The 26,372-nt window shown below is 38.9% G+C and overlaps 1 protein-coding gene across 5 annotated transcripts in view; it reads left to right on the forward strand.

Moving 5' to 3' along the window:
• The window catches only part of klc1a (kinesin light chain 1a), a 43,734-nt gene extending 17,843 nt beyond the window's left edge, over positions 1 to 25,891 (forward strand). The window contains exons 8-17 of one of the 5 annotated variants that reach the window (XM_030718416.1): positions 282 to 383; positions 3,669 to 3,842; positions 4,143 to 4,242; positions 4,532 to 4,584; positions 5,104 to 5,171; positions 5,431 to 5,539; positions 6,914 to 7,075; positions 14,694 to 14,827; positions 18,757 to 18,823; positions 20,263 to 25,891. In XM_030718416.1, coding sequence (XP_030574276.1) covers positions 282 to 383; positions 3,669 to 3,842; positions 4,143 to 4,242; positions 4,532 to 4,584; positions 5,104 to 5,171; positions 5,431 to 5,539; positions 6,914 to 7,075; positions 14,694 to 14,827; positions 18,757 to 18,823; positions 20,263 to 20,328 — 1,035 coding nt within the window. In that variant the 3' untranslated portion in view covers positions 20,329 to 25,891. The other 4 variants (XM_030718417.1, XM_030718421.1, XM_030718418.1 and 1 more) reach the window with 4 other exon arrangements.
• Positions 25,892 to 26,372: the final 481 nt, after the last annotated feature.

Raw genomic sequence — 26,372 nt, forward strand, 5'->3', positions numbered from 1 at the left:
TCACCTCCGGTCGCCTCTGCAGTCTTCCTTCTCCTGTGTGCACATGTTGGAGATTCGTCACTTGGATTAATTTGGATCAAATTACATCCCATCGTAATCACTTCCTGTTCCCCCACATCCTCTTATTTCTTGTCAATTACTAACTCATCAGATCAATGACACCACACTGCTGTTGTAGACTCTTGCGGTCTCAGACATTGTGCAAATGAATGAATATGACTGAGGCCAGGAAAAAAAGAAAAAGCATTGCGGAATAATACGTGTGTTTGTGTCCCTGTCAGGTTGCTGCAACTCTCAATAACCTGGCTGTCCTGTATGGGAAGAGAGGGAAGTACAAGGAAGCAGAGCCTCTGTGCAAGAGAGCGCTGGAGATCAGAGAGAAGGTGCGTAAAAGGTCATCAGACAACATGATGAGTCAATGCAGTAGTGGGTTCTTTTAGTTTCAGACACTTTGTGTCCTAATTATATACAAATACTTAAACACTGCAGACTTCACTCAGAATATTTCCCATAAAGGCAGCAGAACAAATAGCAGAAATGAAAATATTCACACACCACTCTGGAACTGATCGCTTGGCCCTTCAGCTTTCCGTTTCAGCACAGCACATATTGACTATAACTGCAACAGATTCACTCGCTTTTAGAATAACTCAATTTTAAATTTCACACAGAAATGAACAACAAAAATGAGCTTTTCATCTCTAGTGGCTGATGTTTTTGTTGGCTTTAATTTACGAATACCATAGACTTTTTATTTAAAAAAAAAAAAATGGACACCATGTGGTCACGTGTTTTGAGGCCTCAACATTTGTTTTTAGATACCACTGTGTTTTCACTGTTCAGACTGTGTCACAGGGCAGGCTCTATATCCTGAGTTTGTCTCTGTTTGGTGCTTAGAGGAGCTGCTCAGTTATGCTGAAAGTGCAGAAGATACCTTTTGTTGTTTATCCTCAGTATTTGCCTTTGAACAAACCCCCTTCTCTCTTATTCTTCCTCTCCTTGGGAATGCGATGTCAGCTTTGGTTAAGCTGAGCCATTTATTTTTTTTTAATGCTGCTTAAACTCAGATGATAATACACTTGCTTAAGCTTGAGTTGTTTTGCACATGCAGGGCATTGCAAAGTGGCTGCAGCAGAATTGCTGAATCAGAAGGATATTTTTTTTACCTCGTGTTCTGCTTTTTTTGTGGAAACTCAGGAAAACTCAGCTGCTACCTGAGTTTAGTGGGTGTCAGGAAATAAAGTGGTGTCAAAGCTTTTTACTTGTCTAAACAGACAGACAGGGTTTATATAAAAAACATTGGATTTATAAAGTTCTGTGTAGGAAAGTGCAGATTTAATTTATCTTTTGTATATAAATCATATGATCCTTTATCATTATTTATACTCTTCCATTGCAGAAATGTTTGCATAACTTGGTTTTGATACATAGAAGCTGACTGTCCAATGAAACATGTAGTGTTCCAATTTGTAGTGCAATTTAAAGCTCTAATAAAGGGTAATTATGTTAATATTTTCCTTATTATATTCTTATTAAAGACCAAACTCCATAATGAATCTGCCTCTAAGAGAGATTATGTTTATCCAAATTCTATCATAAAGAGTAAAAACACATTATAGTGCCAAACTTTAGTGCTGTCATTTCCATGGAAACACTCTGTTTTAAACACACATGCTTCTTTTATTGCTGAATTACTCAGAAGACCAAATGTGGACTAATCCATCAGAGTGAAGAGATCTATGGTTTGTAGTTGCTGAGAAAAAGGAAGTATGAGTCATCTTGAAGTTTTACTTGGTGCGGTATTGAGAGATTACTAATACTCAGTTTTAGCCTTATAATTTGAATTGCTGGCAAGAGTAAAAATGTGTAATATCAGCAGTGTTATCCTTCTGAGAGGAGCAAGATAATAGAAACCTACAGATCATATATTTTATGTTATAAGATGTATGTAGGTTCTGGGTATGAAAAGTGAAGGCAGTAAGGTAGTGCCTTAAACCTGCAGTCTTTCCAATAACCGGCAGAGTGTGAATCCTGTGGCTGTGTAAACATGTCCAGTTGTACATAGCTCTGTGAGAAAATGGGTCTTGGCTCCTTTCATATGAGAGTCAGGAAACACTTTTCCTGACAGGTTTATGGTCTCTAACACTAGTTTTAAGTCTTATTATATCATATTAATTTTGAAAATCGGTCCCATTGGGGTGGGAAAACAAAAAAGTATAAAGCAGGATCTACTTTTGGCTGGGTCTCCTTTGTAGTTGCTACCATATGAGCACGTAGTGTCCTGATTTCTCAGTCATGCATACATCACGTCAGGTTTCAAAACACAAAAACAGCGACATTGATTTTTTTTATTTTTATGGTAGTTTCATTTTAATGGAGAGAGACAGAATATCAACCAAAAATCCAGAAAAAACACATTACATAAAAGTTATACATTGATTTGCATGTCACTGAGTGAAATAAGTATTTGATACCCTACAACCCAGCCAGAATTCTGGCTCCCACAGATCGGCTGCGTCAGCATGTAGCACACAGATTATAATTGATCAGTCGATCACAGATATTCCTGATCTTATTATAAAAGCACACCTGTCCACAGAATCAGTTTCTTCCATTTCAACCACAAGACCAAAGAGCTGTCAAATGACCCCTGATACAAAACTGTTGACCTGCACAAGGTGTTAGCACACCGTTGGTAACACAATGCACCATAATGAATTGAAATCTTGCAGAGCACGAAAGGTCCCCCTGCTCAAGAAGGCACATGCACAGGCTCTTCTTCAGTATGCCAGTGAACATCTAAATTATTCCAAGACCATTTGAGAGAAAGTGCTGTGGTCAGATGAAACCAAAATCGTGCTGTTTAGCATCAAGTTCTCACCGTGTTTGAAGGAAAATGCTGAGTATGACCCAAAGAACTCCGTCCCCACAGTCAAGCATGGAGGTGGTAACATTATGCTTTGCGCTGTTTTTGCTAAGGGTTCAGGACACTTCGCCACATTGAGGGGGCCAGTGGGTGGGGCCATGTACTGTAAAATCTTGTACAAGAACCTCCTTCCCTTGACCAGAACACTGAAGATGGGTCCACAGTTTTTTGCTTTACTTATCTCTTATTTATGAATGCAGGTTAGTAGTCTATTAATCCAGCCAATGCCATAATTCTTTGGGAGACATCTACTGTATGTAGTAAATGCTACAGACTTAATCCCCAGTGTAGTCCAAATGTATGTGTGATATTTTCTGTGTACACTGCTCCAAAAATGGGTGTAATGTGATCTGCCACACTACAAACAGATTGTAGCAAGTCAAAGCAACCTGGCAAGAGATGAAACAAACGTTTCTAACATATTGCCAAATGCTCGCTCTTCCTGGAAATCCAAAATAACAACATTGGATTTTGGAGATTGAAGCTGGGTTGCACATTCGAATGTTTACACTGATGAAACTCAGAGTAGAAAAATCACAAATACTGGCCATATGTTAGACATAAACAAAAAAAAAACTTCTTGCAAGCAAGCAGCAAGATTGGATCACATGGACCAATATTTTGCTGCAAGCTGGCTGTAATTGCTGATGCTGGTTAAGTGTTACTGACCAAATGGCAGATGCCAGACACAGGTTGTTGTCTAAAACTTGCCCCTGTTCTTCTTTTCTGCCTTTTGTCCCAGGTGTTGGGCAAGGACCACCCAGATGTGGCCAAGCAGCTGAACAACCTGGCCCTGCTTTGTCAGAACCAGGGCAAGTATGAGGAGGTGGAGTACTACTACATGAGAGCGCTGGAGATCTACCAGACCAAACTGGGCCCTGATGACCCCAATGTGGCCAAGACCAAGAACAACCTGGTGAGAAGGATGAATGTATTTGTCAGTTTATGGCATAAAAAAGTCAATATCTATGCAAATTACTATTGGCAGAAAAATTACAACTCCCTTGAAATAATTTCATTTAAAAAAAACAAAAAACAAAAAAAAACCAAACACAAACATTCATTTCAGCCTCTGCCAATCCTGTGAAGCTTCTCCTGCATGTTGCTGACAGCCCATTGTTGGACCTTACTGTTCACTGCTGAAGAGGGAGCTCTGTCTTTGTCTGGGTTTCTCATTTCCAGTGTCATGCTGGTTCTTACTGTTTGTGTTCTTCAGGCGTCCTGTTACCTGAAGCAGGGAAAGTTCAAGCAGGCTGAGACACTGTATAAAGAAATCCTAACCCGCGCTCACGAGAGGGAGTTTGGCTCTGTTGATGGTACAAAGTACACACACACTCTTTAAACACTTTAGACATTACAGACAGTAGATTAAATCTAGAGTACAAACACACAAAGCACGTGTGAACAAATTGATGGGTCTTCCACGCTCCCCGCTCTCTTCTGAAGTAAAGGTTAATATGTTCAAGCTGCTGTTATCATTTTAGTGGAGGATGTAGCTGAAAATGAAGAAAAAAAACTGCACTTCAGAGCCAGAGTGACTTTTCAAAAGTCTCCTGCTGCTTATCTGAGTTTGTCAGGACTGATTCTGTCTGTGTTTCTCTGCAGATGAGAACAAACCAATCTGGATGCATGCAGAGGAGCGAGAGGAGCGAATCAAGGCGAGTGTCTGCAACAGATGAGCACTTTGAAACCTTTCTTAAGTATAATTGTAACTTCTGTTATGCTTTCTTAATTTAAGTTTTCGGTTTTGTAGACAAAACCGTTATAATTGCACAGCGTCACACACATTCACAAACAAAACACATCAAGTAAAGTAAAATCACCAGCTGCTGTAAACTGCTCTGACAGTTCTGTTATCGTATTTAACGTGAAATGGGAAGGATTGAGTTTACAAAGAGTTGGATTAAGAGATTAAGTCTCAGTAAAAACGACTCACTTCTGGTGATGGTGTGAGTCCCCGACTTTCCCAGCTAAGAGTTCATTTCATGGTTTAATAGGTTTAGATGTTCAGGGGAAGGAGTCCTGATCCAACTATAATCCCACTGCTAAATACCTCTTCATGTAAACTGACCACATAAAAAAAGAAGTGGGTTGGTTTCCCTCCTTAAACATCTGATTTATTATTTTCATATATGCAGACTTCTTAAATCTTGTTTTTGCAAATTGATGTCTCACAGGGGAAGGAGAAGGATGGGTCACCGTTTGGAGAGTATGGAGGCTGGTACAAAGCCTGTAAAGTCGACAGGTCGGTTTTTCCTACTGAGTACATATGGGTTATACGCTCAGCAGAAGGACACAAAGTGATACAGCATATATTTAAATGTTTACACATAACAAAATGTCCTGACTAATTAAAGCAACAATGCTCAACCTTGTATTAGACAGTTTGAGATGTCTCTGTCTTGTTGTTCTGCTGCTGTCAAATTTAAGGACAGCCCGTTTTTATTTTCTTTCACCAAATTGATTCTCTGTGATAATAAAATTTCCACTCTTTGTCTTTGCAGCCCCACGGTCACCACCACCCTGAAGAACCTGGGCGCCCTCTACAGGCGACAGGGCAAGTTCGAGGCAGCCGACACTCTGGAGGAAGCTGCGTTGCGGTCCAGAAAGCAGGTGTGGTCTCTGGATACTGTGGCTAACAACACAGGACTCCTGGGTTGAGCAAAGACGTCACTGTTTATGTAGCTGTAGCAGCAGATGACTTGTTATCAGGGCTTGGTGAGAATTTGCATCAGATTAAATGGTAGAAAATGTGTGAGCTGCTGTGAAATTGGAAAAATGATGATGCACTTGGAATGCCTCAGAGCCTGAAGTGTAGGTTTTTTTCAGCTGCTGCTGCTGCTGATGTTACTTAATGGATTTGAGAGAAATCCTGCAGCTTTTATCCTCAATTAGGTTTTCCTTCAAGATTTTAATGTCAATTTACTCAGTATCACACACAATCAGTCAAATTGCTGATGTGCTGCTTAATTTACAGCTGTAGAAAGTAAAATGAGGCTTTGATAATTACTACAATAATTCCATTATAACTGCGTGTAAGCCTTATGTTTGAAGTCAGATCTGCCTCTGGGGGCTTGGTTTAGCACCACATATTTTCTTTGATATATTTGGAGCGTTGTAATTTTTGCTCAAAGTAGGATCTGATCCCTTTTATGAATGGAACCATTAATCGGCATTTAAAAAATTCAAGTAGGATCCGGTTTTAGTAAAGGTAAAATAAGCATCCAGACTCTGTTGCAGTTTATTGTCCTGTTTGTTTTTCCCTCCTTGAATAATTCATTGCTCAGGCAGGGTCACTGAAGATACTCTGTACTGTGGTGTAGCTATATCACTGAGCCAGCTTTAATTACACAACATAGTGCTGGCTGTTGCCAGCTTGTTGGTGTAGAGAAAAGCTAATTTAGCTACACTGGCAGCATAGTTGCAAAAATAGTTTGTCCACCAAACTCCAGTTTGCACCATGATTTCTGAATATTAAAAAAGGAAGTCCTTTAAGCCTTTAATGTCTCTGTAAATATCATCAAAACAGCAGTGAAGACATTTAATATTACCTTCTGATAGGCTAAAAAGTGAGTCTAGCTATCTAAGTGGCTAGCTATTGTTTATGGGCTGCTTTGGGGAGCAACTTCCTGTGTATTTAAACTGTTTTCCACTAGTTGTGTATTGAGCTATTTGTGAAACTGGCTTTACCAATTTTAGCTGGTATTTCTTTTACATTTTCAGTCATCTCTCATGTTTATTTTATTTGTTCTGTTTGAATCAGTTCTGACTGCTGATCAGCATATGCCCGGCGCTGAGTTTAGAGCAGCAGGCAGAAGTCTATGGATTTAGTATTAATTGGATTCCATGAATTAGTACTTGTTGCTGACAGCTGTACAGTGCATCTGTGTAAATGAGGCTGTGCTGAAGCTCTGACCAGTGCAGGTGCTTAGCTTGTGTTTAATTGGATTTGTTGAATTGGCATTTATTGTTGTCTGTGCATATCAGGGTCTGGACAATGTGCACAAGCAGCGCGTGGCTGAGGTGCTGAGCGAGCCAGAGGCCCGTGAGAAGCAGCGAAGCCGCGAGAGTCTGAATTCTGACACGGTGAAGTATGAGAGCGGGCCAGACGGCGGCGAGGAAGTGAGTATGAGCGTGGAATGGAACGGGGTAAGTACAGTACACAGCCCTCAGCACCTTACTGAGAGTCTTCAAACCAGGGACACAGACATGTTTACATGGTACAACTCCTATATCTCTCTGGACTGAAGCCATCTACAAAGTGTTTTTATTTGGTTTTCTTAAGTTTTATCAGCACAGAAATTGGACTAAAAACAATTGTAAATGTTTTTCACATTGAGCTGTTTGGGATTGGATTTTTTTTATTTGCTGTCAAACCAACTGATGGCTCCCTATAAATTTATTATGAGAATGAGGATCCATCATACATAATGGATATTGATATATTTTTTTATTTTCTGAGCATGACTTCTGTCAAGAAAGATACAGTGAGCTTGTTTCTTCATCTATTACTAAATTAAACATTTGAATGAGGACTTTCTCTCAGTTAAACCTTGTCAGACTGGCTAAAAAGGATCAAATTGCACTATGCTGCACTGATAATCCTGATTGACAGTCACAGTTACTCTGTTCTCCTGCAGTAGTTAACTGCTTGTACTTTGCTGTTATGCTGACTTTGATTAATGAGATCAAGTGAAAAGATGCTCTGCTGGAGCATTCACTTGGCTGGAGCTTAAATCTTTGACAGTAGGTGACTCGTAGTGTTCTGTATAGTTACATATTTTTTTTCCTCACTAAAATGTTTTTTTTTTTTTTCCCTTTTTTTTGTTGTTGTATCACTTTTGCAACTAACCTCTAAAAAAGCTGTAAAAATCAGCCAGCCCCTCTGGTCTCACACATTGACACCATCCAGCCTGCTCCCTCAGCTGCAGACCCACTGTTCTAACTGAGCTGCGACATTTCGGAGTATCCGCAGAATTTTCTCAGCCTCTACTCACTGCAGTGGCAGAATATGTAGTTATAGGATCACTGTAGGCTGCTCGCTACCTTATTTCTAAAATGCTGCTCCTGCTGCTGCCTAGAGCTGGCCTGTTCACATAGCAACAGTAGTCATAGATCCCTGAACAACCAATCAGCATCTCCTATTGCACCTCTGGTTGTAGTCCTTGCAGGCAGTATGGTGTGACACATAGCTATGCGTATAAACTGTGCCCTGTCAACGGATTATTAGCGCACAGCCTCCTGCAGACAATCGCCAGCAGATCTCTGGACCTATTTATATCGGGAAAGGAGCCGGGCTCATCTGGAAGGAACTTTAGCTGGAAGGGAAAACTGACGAGCTTTTGTTTGGACCTTAAATCTCCTTTGATTCAACTGTAAATAAAGTCAGGGCAGCAATCAATCAGTCAACAATCAGTTTTTAATTGGGTTTGAAATCAAACTTTATTGATCCCAAGAGGGAGCATTTCTATTACAGCAGCACAATAAGACAGCCTGGGAATTAGAGAGGAACGGGATATAAATGACAAATATACAGAGAACTAGGAGTTGCTAAAGCTATACACAGAACAGTAGAAGTACTCTAGAAATCAGCATGTATTCATAGTTAATGAATTGTAGCATAACAGTAAAATTGCTCTCAACAGCAGACTGAAACGGTTGTTTCCTGCTTTTTCTACTTTAAGCATTTGACATTAAAAAAGAAGAAACTACAATCTACTGTTAATCTCCTTTTGTAGTAGTACGTTTACATATTGATACACTTTGTGCACGATTAGCATGCATTGATCTTTTCAGATGTCTGCAGTAGCAAAAATAGTTTTGTCTATTCCCACCATCATTTTGCAGGATACTGAAAAATATATAAATCTTTAAAGTGCTGTATTGCTCTCATATAATATCAGAGGCTATTGGCTTATCTTTCTAATATTAGATGGATAAAAATATGTCCAGGGATGTTTATCCTCAGCTGTTTCCCAGCAGTTGTCAAACTACATTTTGTTTTTCGTCCTGTCAAACAAATCATCACTTCCACTTTAGCTCTCTCCACAGGCAGCCGTGAAAACCTCTCTCTGCTCACTTAATCTAAATGAGTCTGTGACTCATCAGTCTGTTCTGACTCAACATGGGCTCTGTACTGTACTCCTTCTGTGTTGTTGATAGTGATCTGCATGCATGTATGTGTTTATGTTTCCGATCTTTGCATGTGTGTGATGATCTGCTGCCAGACAATGTAAAGTGTGACTTTCCTGGTCTTTATTCTTTTTCTGTTTGTTTGCCTTGTTAGCAGCCAGAGAAGATGGAAGAATTCAAACTGAATAAAATTCATTAGATTCTGATTATCATTTGACTGACGTATGTTACCAGCTTCCAGCTGTTTTTTCTTCATCTTCTGGGACAATAAATATCTTCAGGAGTATCGTCACAGTTTGCCTTTAGAAAAAAGTATGCTATTACATTTAGACAGACAATAAGAAAATAATCACTAGATTACTCAACAGTGATAAAATTGTATTTACTTTGAGCCAAGCTTGCTTCTGCTGTAGGCAAAAAAAAAAGAAGACAAAAAACTGAAAACTGTTTAGTTTTATAAAAAATAGTGTGTCTGTCTGGCTGCTGTCATATGTCTCTTATCTGCACCCCCTGTGTTTATTTTGTGCTCCCCTAACAAAGTTTAACCTTGCTGATATGTGTTGATGAACTATGTTCCAGACTCAGTGTCTCTCTACGTGATTGAACTGTGTAAGTGCTCCACCTAGTGGCGAAGCCTGCAAGTCGAGTTAAAATAACCATAATCAGACCGAATTATCGTTTGATTTTGTTTGTTTGTTTGTTTTTGTCCCACCCTCACAGCTGTGTTAGATAGGTTCAGGTGTCCATTCATGATACCTCTCTAATGTATGAGATATACTTCCACAGCAGTGGGTTTTGTACATGGAAATTCATACAAAACAGACCACGGAAAGCGTTGATGCTGTGGATTGGTCTGTTCTTTTTTTCCCCCCACATTTTCAGATTCTCTTACAAACTGGATGTTTCTACCTTTAGGTCTCTATTTTGACTTTCTGCATTGAACCAGGTAGTGTGTCCTCTGCGGCTCACTTCTTGGAACCAAACGTGCGATTATTACTGTTTTATAAATGCAGTTTTTATGGTCGGCGACCATTGAAATTAAATTTAATTTAGATAATTCTTCAAAATAAGAGCCCAGGGGCGTTACTAATTGGCTACACAGTTGTGAGAGTTAAATTTAAGAACAGTTAATTTCAAGGTAATTTATCAGTCATCCTAATAATCATGCAGAGTATTCAGGCGTTTAGGTGTCCACCCTGGGATTAGTTGTCTGTTGCTTGTATTTTAATATGCTGAGGCTCATTCAGCCAGTTGAGTCCTTGTCATTAGATTTTGACTGTTGCACCTAGAACAGGAACCTGGAGTGAAGTGTGTCTGGATGCAATTCTGGACAACTTCTTTTTCTCTGCAAAGTCTGTCAGTGCCGTCTCAGTTTGGCTTAGCTTTCTGGGTTTTACAGGTTTTGACCTGAGTGTGGATGAGACCCGAGGCCATCTGGAACAGGCTGTGGAAAATAGCTGATGGCCTTGGAGAAAAAATATAATGTTTGTTCTACCAGAAACTAAAGGAGACTGTAGTTCAGTGCCCATATTGTAAGATGGTGATTCTGGTAAAATCATCTTACTGAAAGTAAAGTATTATTCTCTGTAACACAGAGGTTAGTACTGCAAGCAGTAGTAGTGAGCTACTTCAGCAGGAGATTTTGGTGGTTATGAGACAACAATTCAGTGTTCAGTTAATCGCATTCACTTTGCACATGGCTCTGATTTAAGAGGCCAGTCAGACACAGTTGTTTTTAACAGTGTTTCAGAGTTTCTTTCCCATAATCAGACGATTACAGAATAATAAAGATTTTTCTGCACGACTGAATGGTTAGCATGAAAGTTAAAATTGTTTCTGATCCAGTTACGTCACTAATAACTACTTAAGGCCCATCCATACTGGACTCAGCGCTGGGTTTCTTGTATGATAATGTACCTATAGATTTATTGATCTTTTATCTTCCGTGTGTTGCACAGGCTGGTGGAGAGACACTGTGTCTGATCTGTTAACCTCTCAGTCTTTGTCCTGTATGCTTCTGTCCTTTCTTCTTTTCTTATGTCACCCCTCTTTAATTGCTTCTCTGTATTCATCTCTCATCCTACTGTCTTTTTTCCCCTCTTTTTACTGTTTGCATTTCCTTCTTTCTCTTTTCAATCTACTCTGTCTGACCGGCAGGCATAACTCCAGATGCCTTGTAGTGGTTCTAAAAATTGTCTTCTGCATGACGGATGCCTCGCCTCACCTCGCCTCAACCCCTTCAGCTTTGCAGTTTTCTTCAGCTCTCTTTTCTGTGGCGGGATTCTTCACAGCGGGTTCAACCAGAGCCATAATGTTGCTTTTACACCCTCCTCTCTGTTGTTTTTGGGGAACAGGAACTGTGTGAAAATGGTTCTGGCAGAAATAAGGAGACAGCTTGTGTGTCTGGATCCAACCCTCTGCTTTCTACTTGTGCTGAATCACTGTGCTAGAATGTGTATCTGCTGCAGGTGGGAGAGGACTGGGGGTGACTTTTCTTTATGGCAACATTAAACTTGTGCTTCGTACCTTGATATTTCTCCTTGTCCTTTAACTCTGCTTCTCTGCTTCCCCTCTTTCTGTCACTCTTTAAACTGTGCTTTCTTTTTGCCTGTAGACTCATTGTGGGAGGAACTGTGTGGGGTGACTGACATAAAGTTCATGAACTAAACTCTCCTTTAACTCTCTTCATTTTGACCTGGACTATAAAATCTGACCTTTCTTATTGTAAACCCGGTACAAACAAATGTGACCACAATATCATCAGTTGAAGTTGTTCAGTTCCTTAGAGCTCTGTTACGCTGTCATGTCATTAATAGTCGACCCAAAATGACTGCAAATAGATGCAAAATGTAACAAGTAGATGTATATTTGTATCCAGTGGTCTTTTATCTCAAGCAGTGAACAGAATTAAACAGCAAAGACAAAATTAGGCCAAGAAAATGAAAACATTTCAATGCTACATCCTCTTCACTGGCAAAGGCCAAGGCATGTACAGAGGCAAAACTGATTTATATTCTGTTGATGTTGTGGTCAGTTGATCAAACGAAACAAAAACACAACACTGCTACTCAAAACGCAATCAAGCTGCACTCCTGATATGTTTCCAGGTCTGAGATGGTCCGAGTTAAAGCCTCCTTCCCTCCCTGTCTCTCTCTGTGGAGGTTAGAAGCTTCTCATCACTCCTTTATCATCCATGCAGTTTAATTCAGCATTAACTCTTAAAATCTGTAGTGGTAACTGAAAATGTAGTGACTTTAACATGCTGTAAATAACATTGACTTAACTCGTCAGCATGATCAAGAGCACCGTTGACTGTGGCTCTGTAGGTTTCTGCTCCCGTTTAGAGTTTAGTCATTGCTGTGTCACTCAGTGCAGACATAAAACATGTTGTGATGTCAATAAGAGGACACATTAAAGGGGATTAGGGCTAATGCACAGTGGATTTACATGTTTAAGTGTGGAACAGATGAACAGTTGGAGGTTTTCCACTTGATGTCAGGTTGTGTCTTGAAAGAACTGAAGCTTTTGGCCGATACAGAGCCTAAACCTTGTGTGTTCTCTCTGTTTACCTTCTGTATATGTGTGTATATAGTTGTCAGGTGTTGGGGGGGAGGGCAGGTTACAGAGCATTGGCTGTATACACGCATTATTGTTGCATTTGCTGAAAGTTTAGGAGTTAAATTAGTCCCCTCATCGGTCTGATCTCACCTCCTGCTACTAATCTTCTGTGTGTGCTGTCCTGTTTGTGCATCTTACAGTTTCTTTCTTAACTTCTAATAAAACTTAAACTCTTTGCTCACCTGAACCCGTGCCTGTCGCCTCTTTGTGTGTTCCTTCTCTTTTCTGTGTGCGCCATCATAACTGAGTGAACTATAAACCAGCACCGCTCAGATGCAGCAACAGGAATTTAACTTGAGCTGAGTGGAAGGAAGAAGATTTACTGTATCCTCTGTCCATAAGCTTCAGTAAAGTTAATCATTTTGAAAGTTAATATTTGAATCGTGTAAGTGTTAGGCAGATTTGAACAGAAAAGTTAATTCTAATAGAAAAAAAGGGCATTTTATTTAGGCTCAAAGGGCAGGTTTATGTCAGCAATCAATAGCATATATTCCTTCCATCTAAATAATCTCATTTGATTTCTGAGGTAAGTTTAGGTGACGCTTAAAATGTTTTTGTTTTAAAGAGTAACCGATAGCTGTCTGTGTAGCTAGTTATCATGTTTACATATATATATGCTATATGTTATAAAGTTATTGTTGAAAATTAAACATTAACTTGATGAAGAAAAATTCCTCGGCTCTCTCATAATATGAATTCTTACAGCTGACAGCAGAATGGGTCATTTTCGAGGTTTGAAATAGATGAGACACGGCTGAGTAAAGGAGCAGTCCTCCCATTTTCTTATGCGCGACTCTGAAAAGCAGCCTCCATGAGTACTTTGAGAGCGCTTAGCAGTCACAAGTCAGACTTTTGACATATCCCTTCACAGTTTTTAAAAAAAAAAATTAATCAAAAAACAAACCGATCACATGAATTTCTGAGCAAACATCGACATGATTGGAAGTATTTACACCCCCCCCCCCCCCCCCCCCCCCCACACACACACACACACACACACACACACACTCAATTCTGTGTTTTTATCAAAATAAATAATGCACTGCAACCAGCCACAAGGGGGCACACAAGAGGCTGACCTGCCTTATTCCTCTTTAAAATATCTGATTAATCAAGACTGGTAAAAGGAACTTGGAAAATAACATTTCCAATCATTCAGTTTAACACCCACACAGGTCACAGCTCCACTGAGACTGAATGTAGCTGAAACTGGTCATGTGTGAACTAAAGCACCCTTCACCCAGTGTAATTTGTGATTTTTGGGCTATATGTAGGCATATAGCTGATTTTAAAAATGGTCCCCCTACATTATGCAGTGTTACTTGTCCAGTGAGAGCCGCTACAGTCCAGCTCATCAGATTTGAAAAGACAAACATATTATTAACAGAGTACACCAGCTGATGGTGACGTACGCCGTGTGCCATTTTGAATACAATTTTTGAGTTTAAGGGTAACAGTCTCTCAGAATGAGATGCATTATACTCACTGTAAAGTTTTCTTAACAGCAACAAAAATGAATCTGTTCGCTGCAGTATTGAGTTACAAGACACAGATTACAAATTAAGCAGCTTTACTGTTTTTTAAATGAGTGTGCACCTGCTTTACTGCATCATGTACACGTGAAATTTTGCACGAGAGATTGTGCGCCTCTGTATGCTCCTGTACAATCTAATGCAGTCCACTACAGCAGCTCATCATGCTTATAAGGATACAAACAACACTCAGTAAAACAAGCCTTTAAAAGATAAATGTAGCAGAGCTGTTCTATTGGATTACTTTGGATCAAACGTTAACTACTGACTGCTTGTGAGAGTATATACCAGTGTGCAGGTAGGCTTTGACTATGAGTAACCTGAATTTATATTGCAGTCTTAGTTAAAATCCAGTAGCAGAAAATAGAAGCAGTGATAAGACTGTATGCTGGTTTGATGCTAATCTACGTTCTGTATATATAAACTCTCTACAAAATATTTTAGAAAACAGTGTGTGTGAGTGACCCTGTGACCTTTCCCACCAGGATGGCTCCGGCTCTCTGAAGAGGAGCGGTTCCTTCAGTAAACTACGAGCGTCAATCCGTCGCAGTAGCGAGAAACTCGTTCGCAAGCTGAAAGGCGGCAGCTCATCACGAGACAGCGAGCCCAAAAACCCCGGGTAACTATCAACCCCACCCAGACACCTGCCCCACCAGCTACAGGTGACTCACCCTGTGCACTGGAGGCCTGGAGGATCAAGCGGGCCCTCCAGCATGCAGCACGGCAGTTGGTGTACTAACCAAAAACAAAGGAAGGGATTCACTGTATTTTGCTGGTGGTGAAGTGGTGGAAAGCTGTGTTTGCACATGAAACGATGGAGGGAGCTTTTTCTGGCACATCTGCATCAGCCTTTGTTTTCCCATTGCATTTGTTTACACTGCGTTGCATTCATACCTTTTTCTTCATAGTTCATGGTTTGGTCATCGGCGACAGCGGGTGCTTTGTGTCCACCGCTCGTGCTTTAGGGAAAAAATATAACATTACAGGGACAGTATTTGAAAAAAAAACATGTAAAATAATAGCAAGTGTTCTTTTTTTATTATTATTATTTTAAATGAACAAAATGTTTTGCTTTTAAATTTACCTTAAGACATAAGTGGTTATATGTCATGGGAGAAAAATCATACCTTACAGAAAGGGTGTGTTATATGTACATAAAAAAATGTCTATTTGAAAATGCAATTAAATAATCTTAATCAGTCACAAGAGCAGATATGGTTTATAAGTTCCACGTGTCCAACAAGTCGTCTGGCTAAAAAGTCTTATTGGTCATTTGTACCTGCTGTCTCATACAACCTACATCACTAAGCTTTTACATACTTGCATGAATATATACAAGCGCTTCATTTTTAAGGCCCAAGAACGTCCATGTGGAGAAGTAGTTGGGTGGAGTTGGAACAAACACACCTCGCTGTCAGAGAGGAGTTCAGAGTCTGGCTGTGGACCTCAGTTACTCACAGTCTCGTTTTTACTTGTTGGTTTAGGTTTTGGGGAAAAGAAGAGAGTTTAGGTTCAGATACATTTATTAAACCTTTACACAAGCACAACTTTCTGTGCTCTGAGGGGGAAGCTGTTCATCTGAAACTGCTCTCATTCTGTTACAGGAGGTCTCTTTAGCTTCAAATATTAACTAAGTTTAACAGCAGTTTGCAAAAACCATTTGCTGCAGGACGACCGTCTCTGTGTGTCCATGTAGGAGTCTGAGTAGATTGAGAGCGCTGAGACCCCCAGTCTGTGACACTTTCCACTGAAAAGTGTAGTTTACTGTCTGTTTGGGAATCTTCAGGTTTGTTTGGAATTTGCGATCAAATTGAGTTGAAGGTCAGAAGGGGTTCATTTCACAAGTTCAGTATGTTTCACTAAACACTTAACTGTTGATTATAAAATGCACTGCGTTCCTCTTGGTTTGTCTCATTTTAAATAAACAACTCTACAATAAAGTGGTGTTCAGGGATTGAAATCTGGAATTTCAGGCACTTAAATGTCATTTAACAGTATTAAAATCTGTGGCTTTATTTTGGAAACTTTGCACTTTTTTCTTCATCTCTATTTTCAGATAATAATTTTAGAACACAGTATCTGTCATCCTGACCAAACCTGAACTTCACTAAAAGAGACATCCAAAGGGAGCTAACTCATGCAATGGGAACACAATCCTCACACTCACATGCTGTGACAGGCCATGTGAACGAGCATTTGCAATGAGACAAACGACTAATGTCTGCTTTTGAACTGCCTTTAGCTTGTTGTGCCAGTGGGATTCTTTGTTTTAACCACTAATAGTTACATCTATTTATTGCATTTTGTGGCTTTGGATTGTTTTTTATCTTTTATCTCAGTTGAAATATATTTTGGTTTCACAAAGCTTTGGACTTTTATTTCACTTTCTTTGTGAATTTTATTTTGAAAACCAACCTGTCTGCATGGCTCTTCCTGTGTAGAATTTAATACCATGTTGATTTGATTTTATTTATGAATAAATGTTTTTTGTTTCCTTCCATTTGAATGCCTACTTGCATGCCTCATCTGTGTGCGCACTTTTTTTTCTTCATTGTTTCCTTTTGGTGCTGCTCTTCTCTGAGGGTCATGAGGATGATGAACATGATGGACGTCATGAACATCATCACCATCATCATGCCCGATAGGTTCTCAGTAAATCACTGCAGAAATGTCCATTTTATCTGTTGTTTAAAAATTTTGTTTTTGAGTTCTCCGTTTGAACAGACAATGGGTTAAAAAACAAAACAAAACTGAGGACGTTGCATTTTCATGTTTTTGTGTATTTTGACCCAAGCAGAATTTTGACTGCAGTACAGCTGCAGACAGGAAACGAGGGCTAAGAGAGAATGGTATGACTGGCAACACAGAGTGAACAGGAGCTCCCCAAACCATTCTTGAGTTGAGGTTATTGTATTAAAAAACAAAAACACATTGGTAAAATATCAAAAAAAAAAAACACCACTTGGTTTTTGAGTTTTTGTCTGAGCTTGTTTTAGTGTTAACAGTTTTATTAAAAGCTTATCCATGTACACAAAATTTTTACTTGCTGCTTTTTAAGATATACTTGCTCGCTTTAGGCCATCTTTAGCTTTAGTTAACTAGTTTATGCATCCACTCACTTTTATAATGATGTTGGATGAGATGAGAAAATGTGCTGAACTTATTAACTTCTCATCAGGATGGATGTTTTTCTGCAGTGTCGCTGTACTGAAACCAGGTTGTGTGTGTGTGTGTGTGTGTGTGTGTGTGTGTGTGTGTGTGTGTGTGTGTGTGTGTGTGTGTGTGTGTGTGTGTGTGTGTGTAAATATCAGTCTACACCACTCATCAGTTAAACTGCTGCACTATGCCATTCAAATATGTTACCACTTTCTCATTAGGGAAGGCCATCTAAACAAATTTGTACGGTGCAGATCAGTTATAAAGAAATATGAGTAAATTTTTGGTTGCCAGATTTAAAATAATCATTGACGGCTGAGTTATTAGTAGGTATGAAATCAATAACATTTATCTCATACTTCATAATGTATTTTTAAGTTGAAAGTACTTTTATAAGCCACTGAAAAACACAAAGAAGGAGACTTGGAGGCTAATGTAAGTAAATTAAGTTTAATTACATTTTTGTATTTAAGATAACAGATTACAAAAATAAAGGCAATGTAAGAAGGAAAGTACAAGCAGCAAAAATGTAACTACAAATAAATAAGTGATTACATAAAATTAATCAGCAATTATAAGAAAATAAGTTTTCAGTTTGAAGAGTTTTTAAGGTTTTTAATTAAGAATCACAAACCTGTATTTAATTTATTAGCGCATTAACCATCGAAAGGCCAGTGGTTAATGGCTTTAATCAAAGAAGACAGTTGTACCATTAAATGTGTATCCTAAGCATAAATGACTGTTTACACCTTCATGAAAATGTAGGACAATTAATAACTACATTTTTGAGAAATAATTGAACAATCGATAAATTGTTCTAAATGCTTGCAGCACTTTATTCAAAGGTCACAGGTCAGATTATTGAACTTGTCATGCTGAAGAGCAATAAATAAAGGCAGGATGTTTTTTTCACAACCTGGCAACCTAAAATTCCCTCCTGTGGCGACTTCTAAGCATTAAAACATGCACAAATTACATACAGCTCAGACCAGCTTTGGGAAAGTGGTACCAGATTTTACATGGAGCCTAATAACATTCATAAACAGAGTAAACATGATAAATGTCTCCCAAGAAGCGTTTCGTGAAACTAATCAGTGTGTGAAAATATCACAAATGTCATTAACCAACATTTCCACTGAGCTCAAATCCTCACACCTGACTCTTCACCCCCCCCCCCCCCCCCCCCCCCCCCCCCCCCCCCCCCCCCCCCCCGCCCCCCCCCCCCCCCCCCCCCCCCCCCCCCCCCCCCCCCCCCCCCCCCCCCCCCCCCCCCCCCCCCCCCCCCCCCCCCCCCCCCCCCCCCCCCCCCCCCCCCCCCCCCCCCCCCCCCCCCCCCCCCCCCCCCCCCCTCACCTCTGACCCTTAACCCCACCTCCCTGCATGTGGGTGCAGCATGAAGCGAGCCAGCTCTCTGGGGGTTCTTAACGTGGCGGACAAGGCTGCGAATGACCACTACCAAGTAAGGAGCTGAGTATCAAGACGCGAGTCTAAAAGTATCTGCAGCGTTCTTAATGCTGCTGCGGGCCGGGGGCACATCCTGCAGCTGAAAGTGTAAAAACAAGCACCTGTTCAGCATGGCCAGGACACTTTTATTGTTTTCATTTAGCATTTCAGTTCTAGGAAAATAATGAGCCATTTTGTCATGAAATGATTGGTAATCACAGGTGTTACTAATGACATATTTATACTTTTTCAAAGATGCTAAACATTGTTTTTTTCTTTCTTCCCTTATTTGGAAATTGTGACTATTTCAAGACAAAATAGGCCCACTGAAGACGGCAAATTTCAGACTCACTGTGATATTTCTGAAATAGATTTTAGTATGTTACAGAAGAAGGGCACACATTTTTGAGCCAAAATGGTGTGATGATAATTATCACCAGATATTTCAGCTCTTAACTTCCTTTGAGTTTGATGAAATAATCGGTGTCGGCCGGGGCCGAATTTTTTGAGTGATCTGGATATGTTATTTAGATGTTTATTAATCACAGTTTCTACACAGAGAGATGCCTTGATACAACAAATGCTCTTCTCAGTGGGGTTAAAAGGCATTCTGGGAAATGTAGGAAGTTGAGGGAAATCTCTACATCAGTGTTGTTATAGGGCAAAAAACATGATGAAAATGTCAGGTTTCTTTTTTTGTCGAGGGTGTGAAGAAACATTAAGAACCTTCTGCAGATACTTTTGGACTCATCTTACACTGAAGCAAAACATCACTTAACTGTTAACTTCATTGTTAGTTTTACTAACTTCTGTATAAGACATGCAAGCTTTTGATTTTCAGTCAAATTTTAGTGAGTTTTATTTATTTTTACCTTTATTTTTAATTTATTTTGCCATAATTTAAAAAAAAATGTAGAAGAAGAAGAAGAGGTTTTAATGCAGCAACACTTTAAATTTCACCCATTTATAGCTTACGTTGATTTAGCGTGCTACAGGCCTTCGTTTTTATTTAAGGTACTTTTTGTAATCACTGCGGATTTTAACTGACATTTCTTTTTTGCTACTCCTATTTTCTCAAGAGGCTTTGCAGTTGTAAAAAGTTAAGTGTTTTAATGATTTGCCTAATTTAAATAAAAGTTAGAGGCGGTATAGCAATGAAGTACAGCCCTGCCCTACTTTAAATTCAGTAAATAATTCTTCAACACCATACACAGGCCGTTCGGCCATAAAGCCATCGCTGTTGTGTCTTTGCATTCTGTTGACGACTTTACATAATTTGAAAAATGTAAAATTGTTTTCAAACTCTACGCTTTATAAAGAAGTCCTCTTAATATAACCACCTCAGTTACATTTTAAACAAACATGTTTCGCTCAGACTAAATGTTAACATACACACTGGGATGATTGTGTATTTTCTGTTCTGCATCTGATTTCTGACCATTTCGTTTCCTCTAGGAACGAAATAATCATCTGAGAAAAAGTCGCGACCTGAGTGCCAGCCACACTGACCTGGCACGTTGAAGGTTGTTCACTCTGAGGAGGCGAAAGGTCACAGAGAACCCAACGGACCTCTGAACTCCTGATCGTCCTCGCTGTAAATAGCAGTTTGTGAAAGCTTCACGACCCCCACATTATACTTCAGCATCATACCATAAAGTGCTAACTGTACAGGTTTCAGTCTTTCTTTGCACTTTCGAAGGTTTATGCTCTCAGATGACAATTTGTGGTGTGTAATTTTATCAGCACATATCGAGGAGGGATATGAACGTATGGTGGCCTGCTGTATGTTTCTTTGTTTCTGTCTAATTCTATGTGCATGTACTGTATGTAGGTGTGTGCTCGTGTGAGTGAGTGCCCTCTCAGATTAGATTTTAATGGTATTTCCTACACTAGCTGTGGTAAAGGCAGGCAAAGAGTGGAGTTTTAGTTTTACAAAGATTTCTGATGTAGAGGCTAAAAACTGTTTTTCAGTGCAAGAAGCTTAGTTATTATTTTATTAGCTAAATTTGTTGCTGCAGCTGGTGCATACAGCAACCTGTGGGCCTGAAAAAAGGTCAACGAGGGACCAAAAACCACATTTCATCATCCAAATCAATTAAATCGCAATAAACAAGCATTAAAAAAGCCTAACGTGCAGCTGAAACAAATACTGATACAGGTTTTGGTCTTTATAGATAATTTCTACCTTCATGCAACTTTACAGATCGCATGTTTTTATATAACTGAGCTCTAGCTTTAAATGATCCAGGTCTCCCCTCAAGTTCAAATATGTTTTGATAAAAGAAAATAGAAGATTGTGAAATTTAGAAGTTTGCTAAAGGCACACTTTTGTTTCTGGACGCTCCCTTAATGATTAGCTGCTTTGCTGAAACATGACTAATTGTTTTCATGGGTACTGATCATTAACACACAAAGAAATACTAATTTAGGGCGTTTCAGTTCACACTCCTCGATGTGGTAAAATTGATCCCAATTTTGGCTCGTGTACAGATTTTCTTGACGTTTGACGAATTCAAACAGTTCTACATCTTAGAAAATGATTTTATTTAACCAAAATTGCCAACTCTTCCCTCTTTGCTCTGCAGATTTATGAATAGGGTTTTGAATAGTGGAGAAAATCCCCTGATTCACAGAAACATGGAATCCTGTCAGGGATCTATGAGCTGCTTCTTCCTAAAATGTTCCGTCCTGTGTTGATTGATTGAATATTTGGCTTTTGATGTGTGAAGTTACATGTTTACATGATTTGGGGTTCTGGAAATGATGTTTTTATTTGTTTCTGTCTTCGCGCTGTTTCTTTTTATAAATTTCTTAAGCCTTGAGAGCAGGATCAGTGAATTGACTAGCACGCCGAGGCTGGCCGACACACTCTCAGGACTGAGGCTGCAGCTCCACACACTGACTACAAAGTTAATGTCACTCCAGACTTTTTAAGCAATGACAGGAGAAATGTTTGCAGGACTTTCAGTGACAAGACAAAACTTTACCATGTGAGTAAAGTTGAACCAAAAGAGCAAATTGTTATTTTTTTTGATGATGAGCACACATGAGCTTTTCATGAGGATTTTCATGCGCGATTAATTATAGAGATATCTGCAGATCTGTATGCATATACATAGATATGTTCACTATTACCGAAACATGAGGGAATGTTCCTCCTATGGTTAGTTTTAACTAGGTGGACGTGGCTTAACACATTGGTATGCAAGCCTTTCATTTTCCGTAGGGTTTTAAAATGTCATTTTTTCCACTCTCAGTAGCTAGAAGTTATACAAAACATAAATCATAGAAAGAACATAAACCTAAAGGACTTATCATTTTTAAAAAAAGCGTTGTCTGTGTTTATATGTACACACGGACTTGTGATTGTTCTAAGATTGAATCTCCGGATTAAACTCTGACTTTTCCCGCCCTTTTAATAACCACATGTTAAATGAAGGTAACTACGCGTAAATACTCGTTTCTTTGGGAGCTACATAATATTTAGCATATTTGACACCTTATACTGGTGGTAAACCTGAATGAGGATTAAGTATGTTGTTAAAGAGCTCCCCTGAGGTGGAATATTATGTGTTGAGTTTTCTTCTGTTTGAGACGGGCTGTGTTTTTTTTTTTATTTATTTTTTTTATTTCTTTTCCTTTAAGACAGAAAACAAAATGCACATGATGCCATTTATGGAGAAGTCCGCTGTTTCAGCGGGGGCAATGGCTGCTACAATATACAACTCTTTATATACGCTGAAGTTGTGGAATTCAGTAAATGAAAGTCTAATACACATGCAAGGGTAGTTTGTGACTGCGTTTTACACTGCATTACTCATATATTATAAATGTGTGTTTATTAAAACACAGCAGCCTGTTCTGAAATGAATCCCTAAACATAACCAAGCAGCCTTAGCAACCACTGCATGACGTTTGTGAGCGTGATGAAGTTTTCAGTTTAGATTTAAAAATGCAAATAAATCAGGAGCTTAGATTATACATTCAATCATTAAGGTCAGAATTTTGATGGGAAATGCAGTGCCAGTTTAGTTTTCAACACAATATACTTTAAATGGGGAAAAACTCAATAAAACAAGACATAACAGGCATTACAGTGAAATATATACAAAGACATGCATGCAAAGGATTTAGAAAAATATATAGAATACAATGGAGCCTCCATATTAGTGTCCCAAAGTTCATGTAATAAAATGCACTATTGTTAGAAAAGTCTTGAGTATTCAGCCCTAAGCAGGTTTGACTGTCCATCTGTACATCTTCCAGGACCTTCAGCTTACCCAAAAACACCATTGAAACCCGTCAACAACCCCATCACATTTAGTTGAACTTTAGTGTGAACTGTTGGAGAAGGATTTGCACTGGAAACATCAGACTGACCTAAAATAATAATGATGATCTCCCAGCTTTACGCTGCATTGATTATTGTATTGATTTGTGACTATTGCATTTGCTGCATTGTACGTTGCATCTGTTGCGTTTCCTGAATCTTACTTTTTTTTGTTTGTTTGTTTTTTTGGCAGGGTTGTGCAATATGGTTCTTTTTTTTTCATTTCTCTAATTTGTTGGAAAAACTTGTTACATCTCACAGATCAGACTTTTAACTTCAATAAAAAATCAACACCTGAAGAAAGAGTTCATATGAAGGTGTCTCAAACCATTATAGTGTATTTGCCTTTTCTTAATTTTCTGCTGCAATTTCCAAAATAATAAAAATTGAAGATGAAGTATAATTATAAAAGCTGAAAAGGGGAATTTTTGGAAATGTTGGATAAACTACATTTAGAATTACATTTTTGTGGTTTTAGAGTTGTTTTTGTGTGTACGTTTCTTGTTGGCTGTTGATCAGTCTTCATATCATAGCATATGATTTGTGCTTTTTTTTTTTTTTAAAAACGTCTTTATTGTCTTAATGTTTGAGGCTTTGCAAAGTAAAGAGGCACATTTTTAAATGTCTCCAATGGACTGGGCAACACCGACAGATATAAACACATGAAAAAAAAAAAAAGTCAAATCTTTGAAGTTTTGAATGGAGTGTAAACAGAATAAATGCAAAGATGGTGAAAACGGAGGCAAAGAGTACTCTGAATTACCTTCAATAACTGTGACAATTACATACCGCTAAAGCAGGATGTCAGCATGTGAACTTATTAGATTTATTCGACTCACCCTAAAATTACATTTTAAGTTTAGCAATTTAAAAATAACTGGATTTTTATTAAATTTTACAGTTTCAGTTGAGTGCAGGCAACAGCCCATTAACAAGTCACTTTCTTTAAAAGTGACTTCTTTGTGCTTTTATTTTGAAAATCATTTTAAAATCAAGCAACTCATTTTTATCATACTTTGAGTACAAATTCATTTTTTTGAAGTTGCACATCTTACATCTTAAACAAATTTCAATTTTAGGTATTTCGATTTAGTAGTAAAATTAACTTTTTTCAGTTAAGTTCAAATAAAACTTGAACTGATGTTCTCAGCATGTCAGAGGCTGTGATTGTGTGTATTTACTGAATTGTATATTGTCACACGATGTTGCCCACATGTAGGCCAAACTTACCCAGTCCGTTGCCCTGTTTATCACTGCTCTTACTTTTTTTTTTAAAGAGAAAAAGTGCAGAGGTTACTTTAACAGGTGCCCGGCACATCTCATGACCTTTGGTCAGTTTTTAAAATAAACAGATTTCTGAGTGTGATCTGTGTAAATGTATGATGTGTATTTAGTATCTGGCAGTGAAGAAGCTGTAATTTGTGTTTTATCTCCTGCCTGCATGCAGGCCCTGTTTTATATGTGGAGCAGATTGTTGGATATGTAAATTCTCAGGATTTATTTCCTTAGATCAATGAAACAAATAATAATATTCATGTAAAAACTGCATACAGTGGGAACTAAGTGGTAAGCTGAATATCCTACTGTAGCCCACAGGTGTGTATTGTGAGTACCCAAGTAGCTAACATACTGCATATCTCGGTTATTTCAAAGATTTGTAAGTAATCGCCCTCAGAATCAAAATATGTTAATGCATGGTTTAACAGTTTGTTCCAGCACAGCTTTTGTCCTGAATATTTTTTCTTCCTGTCTGCAGTAAATGGTAACAATAAGTTCCACCGCCCTCTGACAGTGTTCAGTGGACCTGCAGCAAGATTGAATAAAACAAATTTTCATCCTACACAAGCTGTCTAATTAAAGCTGACCTACAGTATAATGCCTTTCCTTACTTTTGGTGATATAATTTAAACATCAAGCAAAAGGTTCAAGTAAAGGGGTCATTTTTTCCCCCCCCTTCTCTTGGCTCTCTGTATGTTAATGAGAGTGATGCCACGGAAGCCCCACCCACCTGCTGTTCAAACCTTCTGTTTGCAAGAGGCAGCCAGTCAGAAGAAAAACTATAGTGGCTCATTTCAGACACGTAATTTTGCCCAGTGTGAGATAAATAAGGACTGTGAGTCATGCAGAGTTACTCTAGTAGATTCCAAGAAAAGGGGGTTTGGAAAGAAAGGTCAGTCGTGATGAGAAATAACATATTTTAAAGCTAATAAACTAAGGAAGAAACTGTACATCTCTTGCGCATTGACACAGGAATATATGAAAGTCAGCTGAGTAATGTTGGTGATACAATGGATGCAGCTCCCTCCTCATGCACTAATCCACAACACAGTGTAGCCCCTTTTCTAAATCACAAGATTTCTCAAACAGCTGTTTTTGAGTGGAACTGAGATTTAAGAGCTCTGTCAAGTCTTCCCAGGTCAGTGTTTAATGTGAAACACTACTGCGCTCTGTGTCCTGTATACAGGAAGTAAATGTTCCTGGTGTAGACTGGCATTCATGATACTACTAGACCATGTAAATGTAATTGTGTCTCACCCCCACTTGTAGTCTTCTGCTAAACTGGTAATCTTAATTATGTTGTTAGACAGTAACAAGGTATAATGCAACAGAAACTGTGATGAGAGAACAGGCACTAGGGTTCCCACATATCTCACCAGATTATGTACAAACTTGTTTTTTCTTTCTTTTTATGTGGCCACAAATGATGCTTGTCTGCCAAATAATTGTACAGCTTAACTGTGTTTGAATAAAATGCTTAATGTCTCCTGTCTTGTCATATTTTTTTTTCTTTTCCCACCAAGACTTTATCTTCATGTGTTAAATTTAGTGTTTGTTTAAAAAAGAAAAGTCAGATTTTAGTTCTCCCTCCATGAGCTGTTATTTGTTTAATGGGAGGGGCTGCAGAAACCAGAGCGGTGCCCAAATTCAGGGGCTGCATCCTTCAAAGGATGCATTTGAAGGCTGTTTATGTCACAGTAAGAAGACAAAGTCTCCTTCAAGTGCATCCTCCTTTTCCCAGGATTTGAAGGCTACGTCGGGTGTATCGTTCACAGCCCACTCTATCCCATGATTCATTGCGCAATGAAACTCAAAAGCGGTGTAAACATATATTTGCTCAATTTATATAAATATTGCCTAACTGCAAAAGTACTACAATGTTTTCAGAGATGTTTCTTCCCGCTGGTCTAACAGCCGGCTCCCCTCTCCAGCTGTCAGCTGACTGGGCAGTTGAGGC

Source organism: Archocentrus centrarchus, chromosome 22, assembly GCF_007364275.1.
Source record: "Archocentrus centrarchus isolate MPI-CPG fArcCen1 chromosome 22, fArcCen1, whole genome shotgun sequence".
In the NCBI taxonomy this organism is placed as follows: domain Eukaryota; kingdom Metazoa; phylum Chordata; class Actinopteri; order Cichliformes; family Cichlidae; genus Archocentrus; species Archocentrus centrarchus.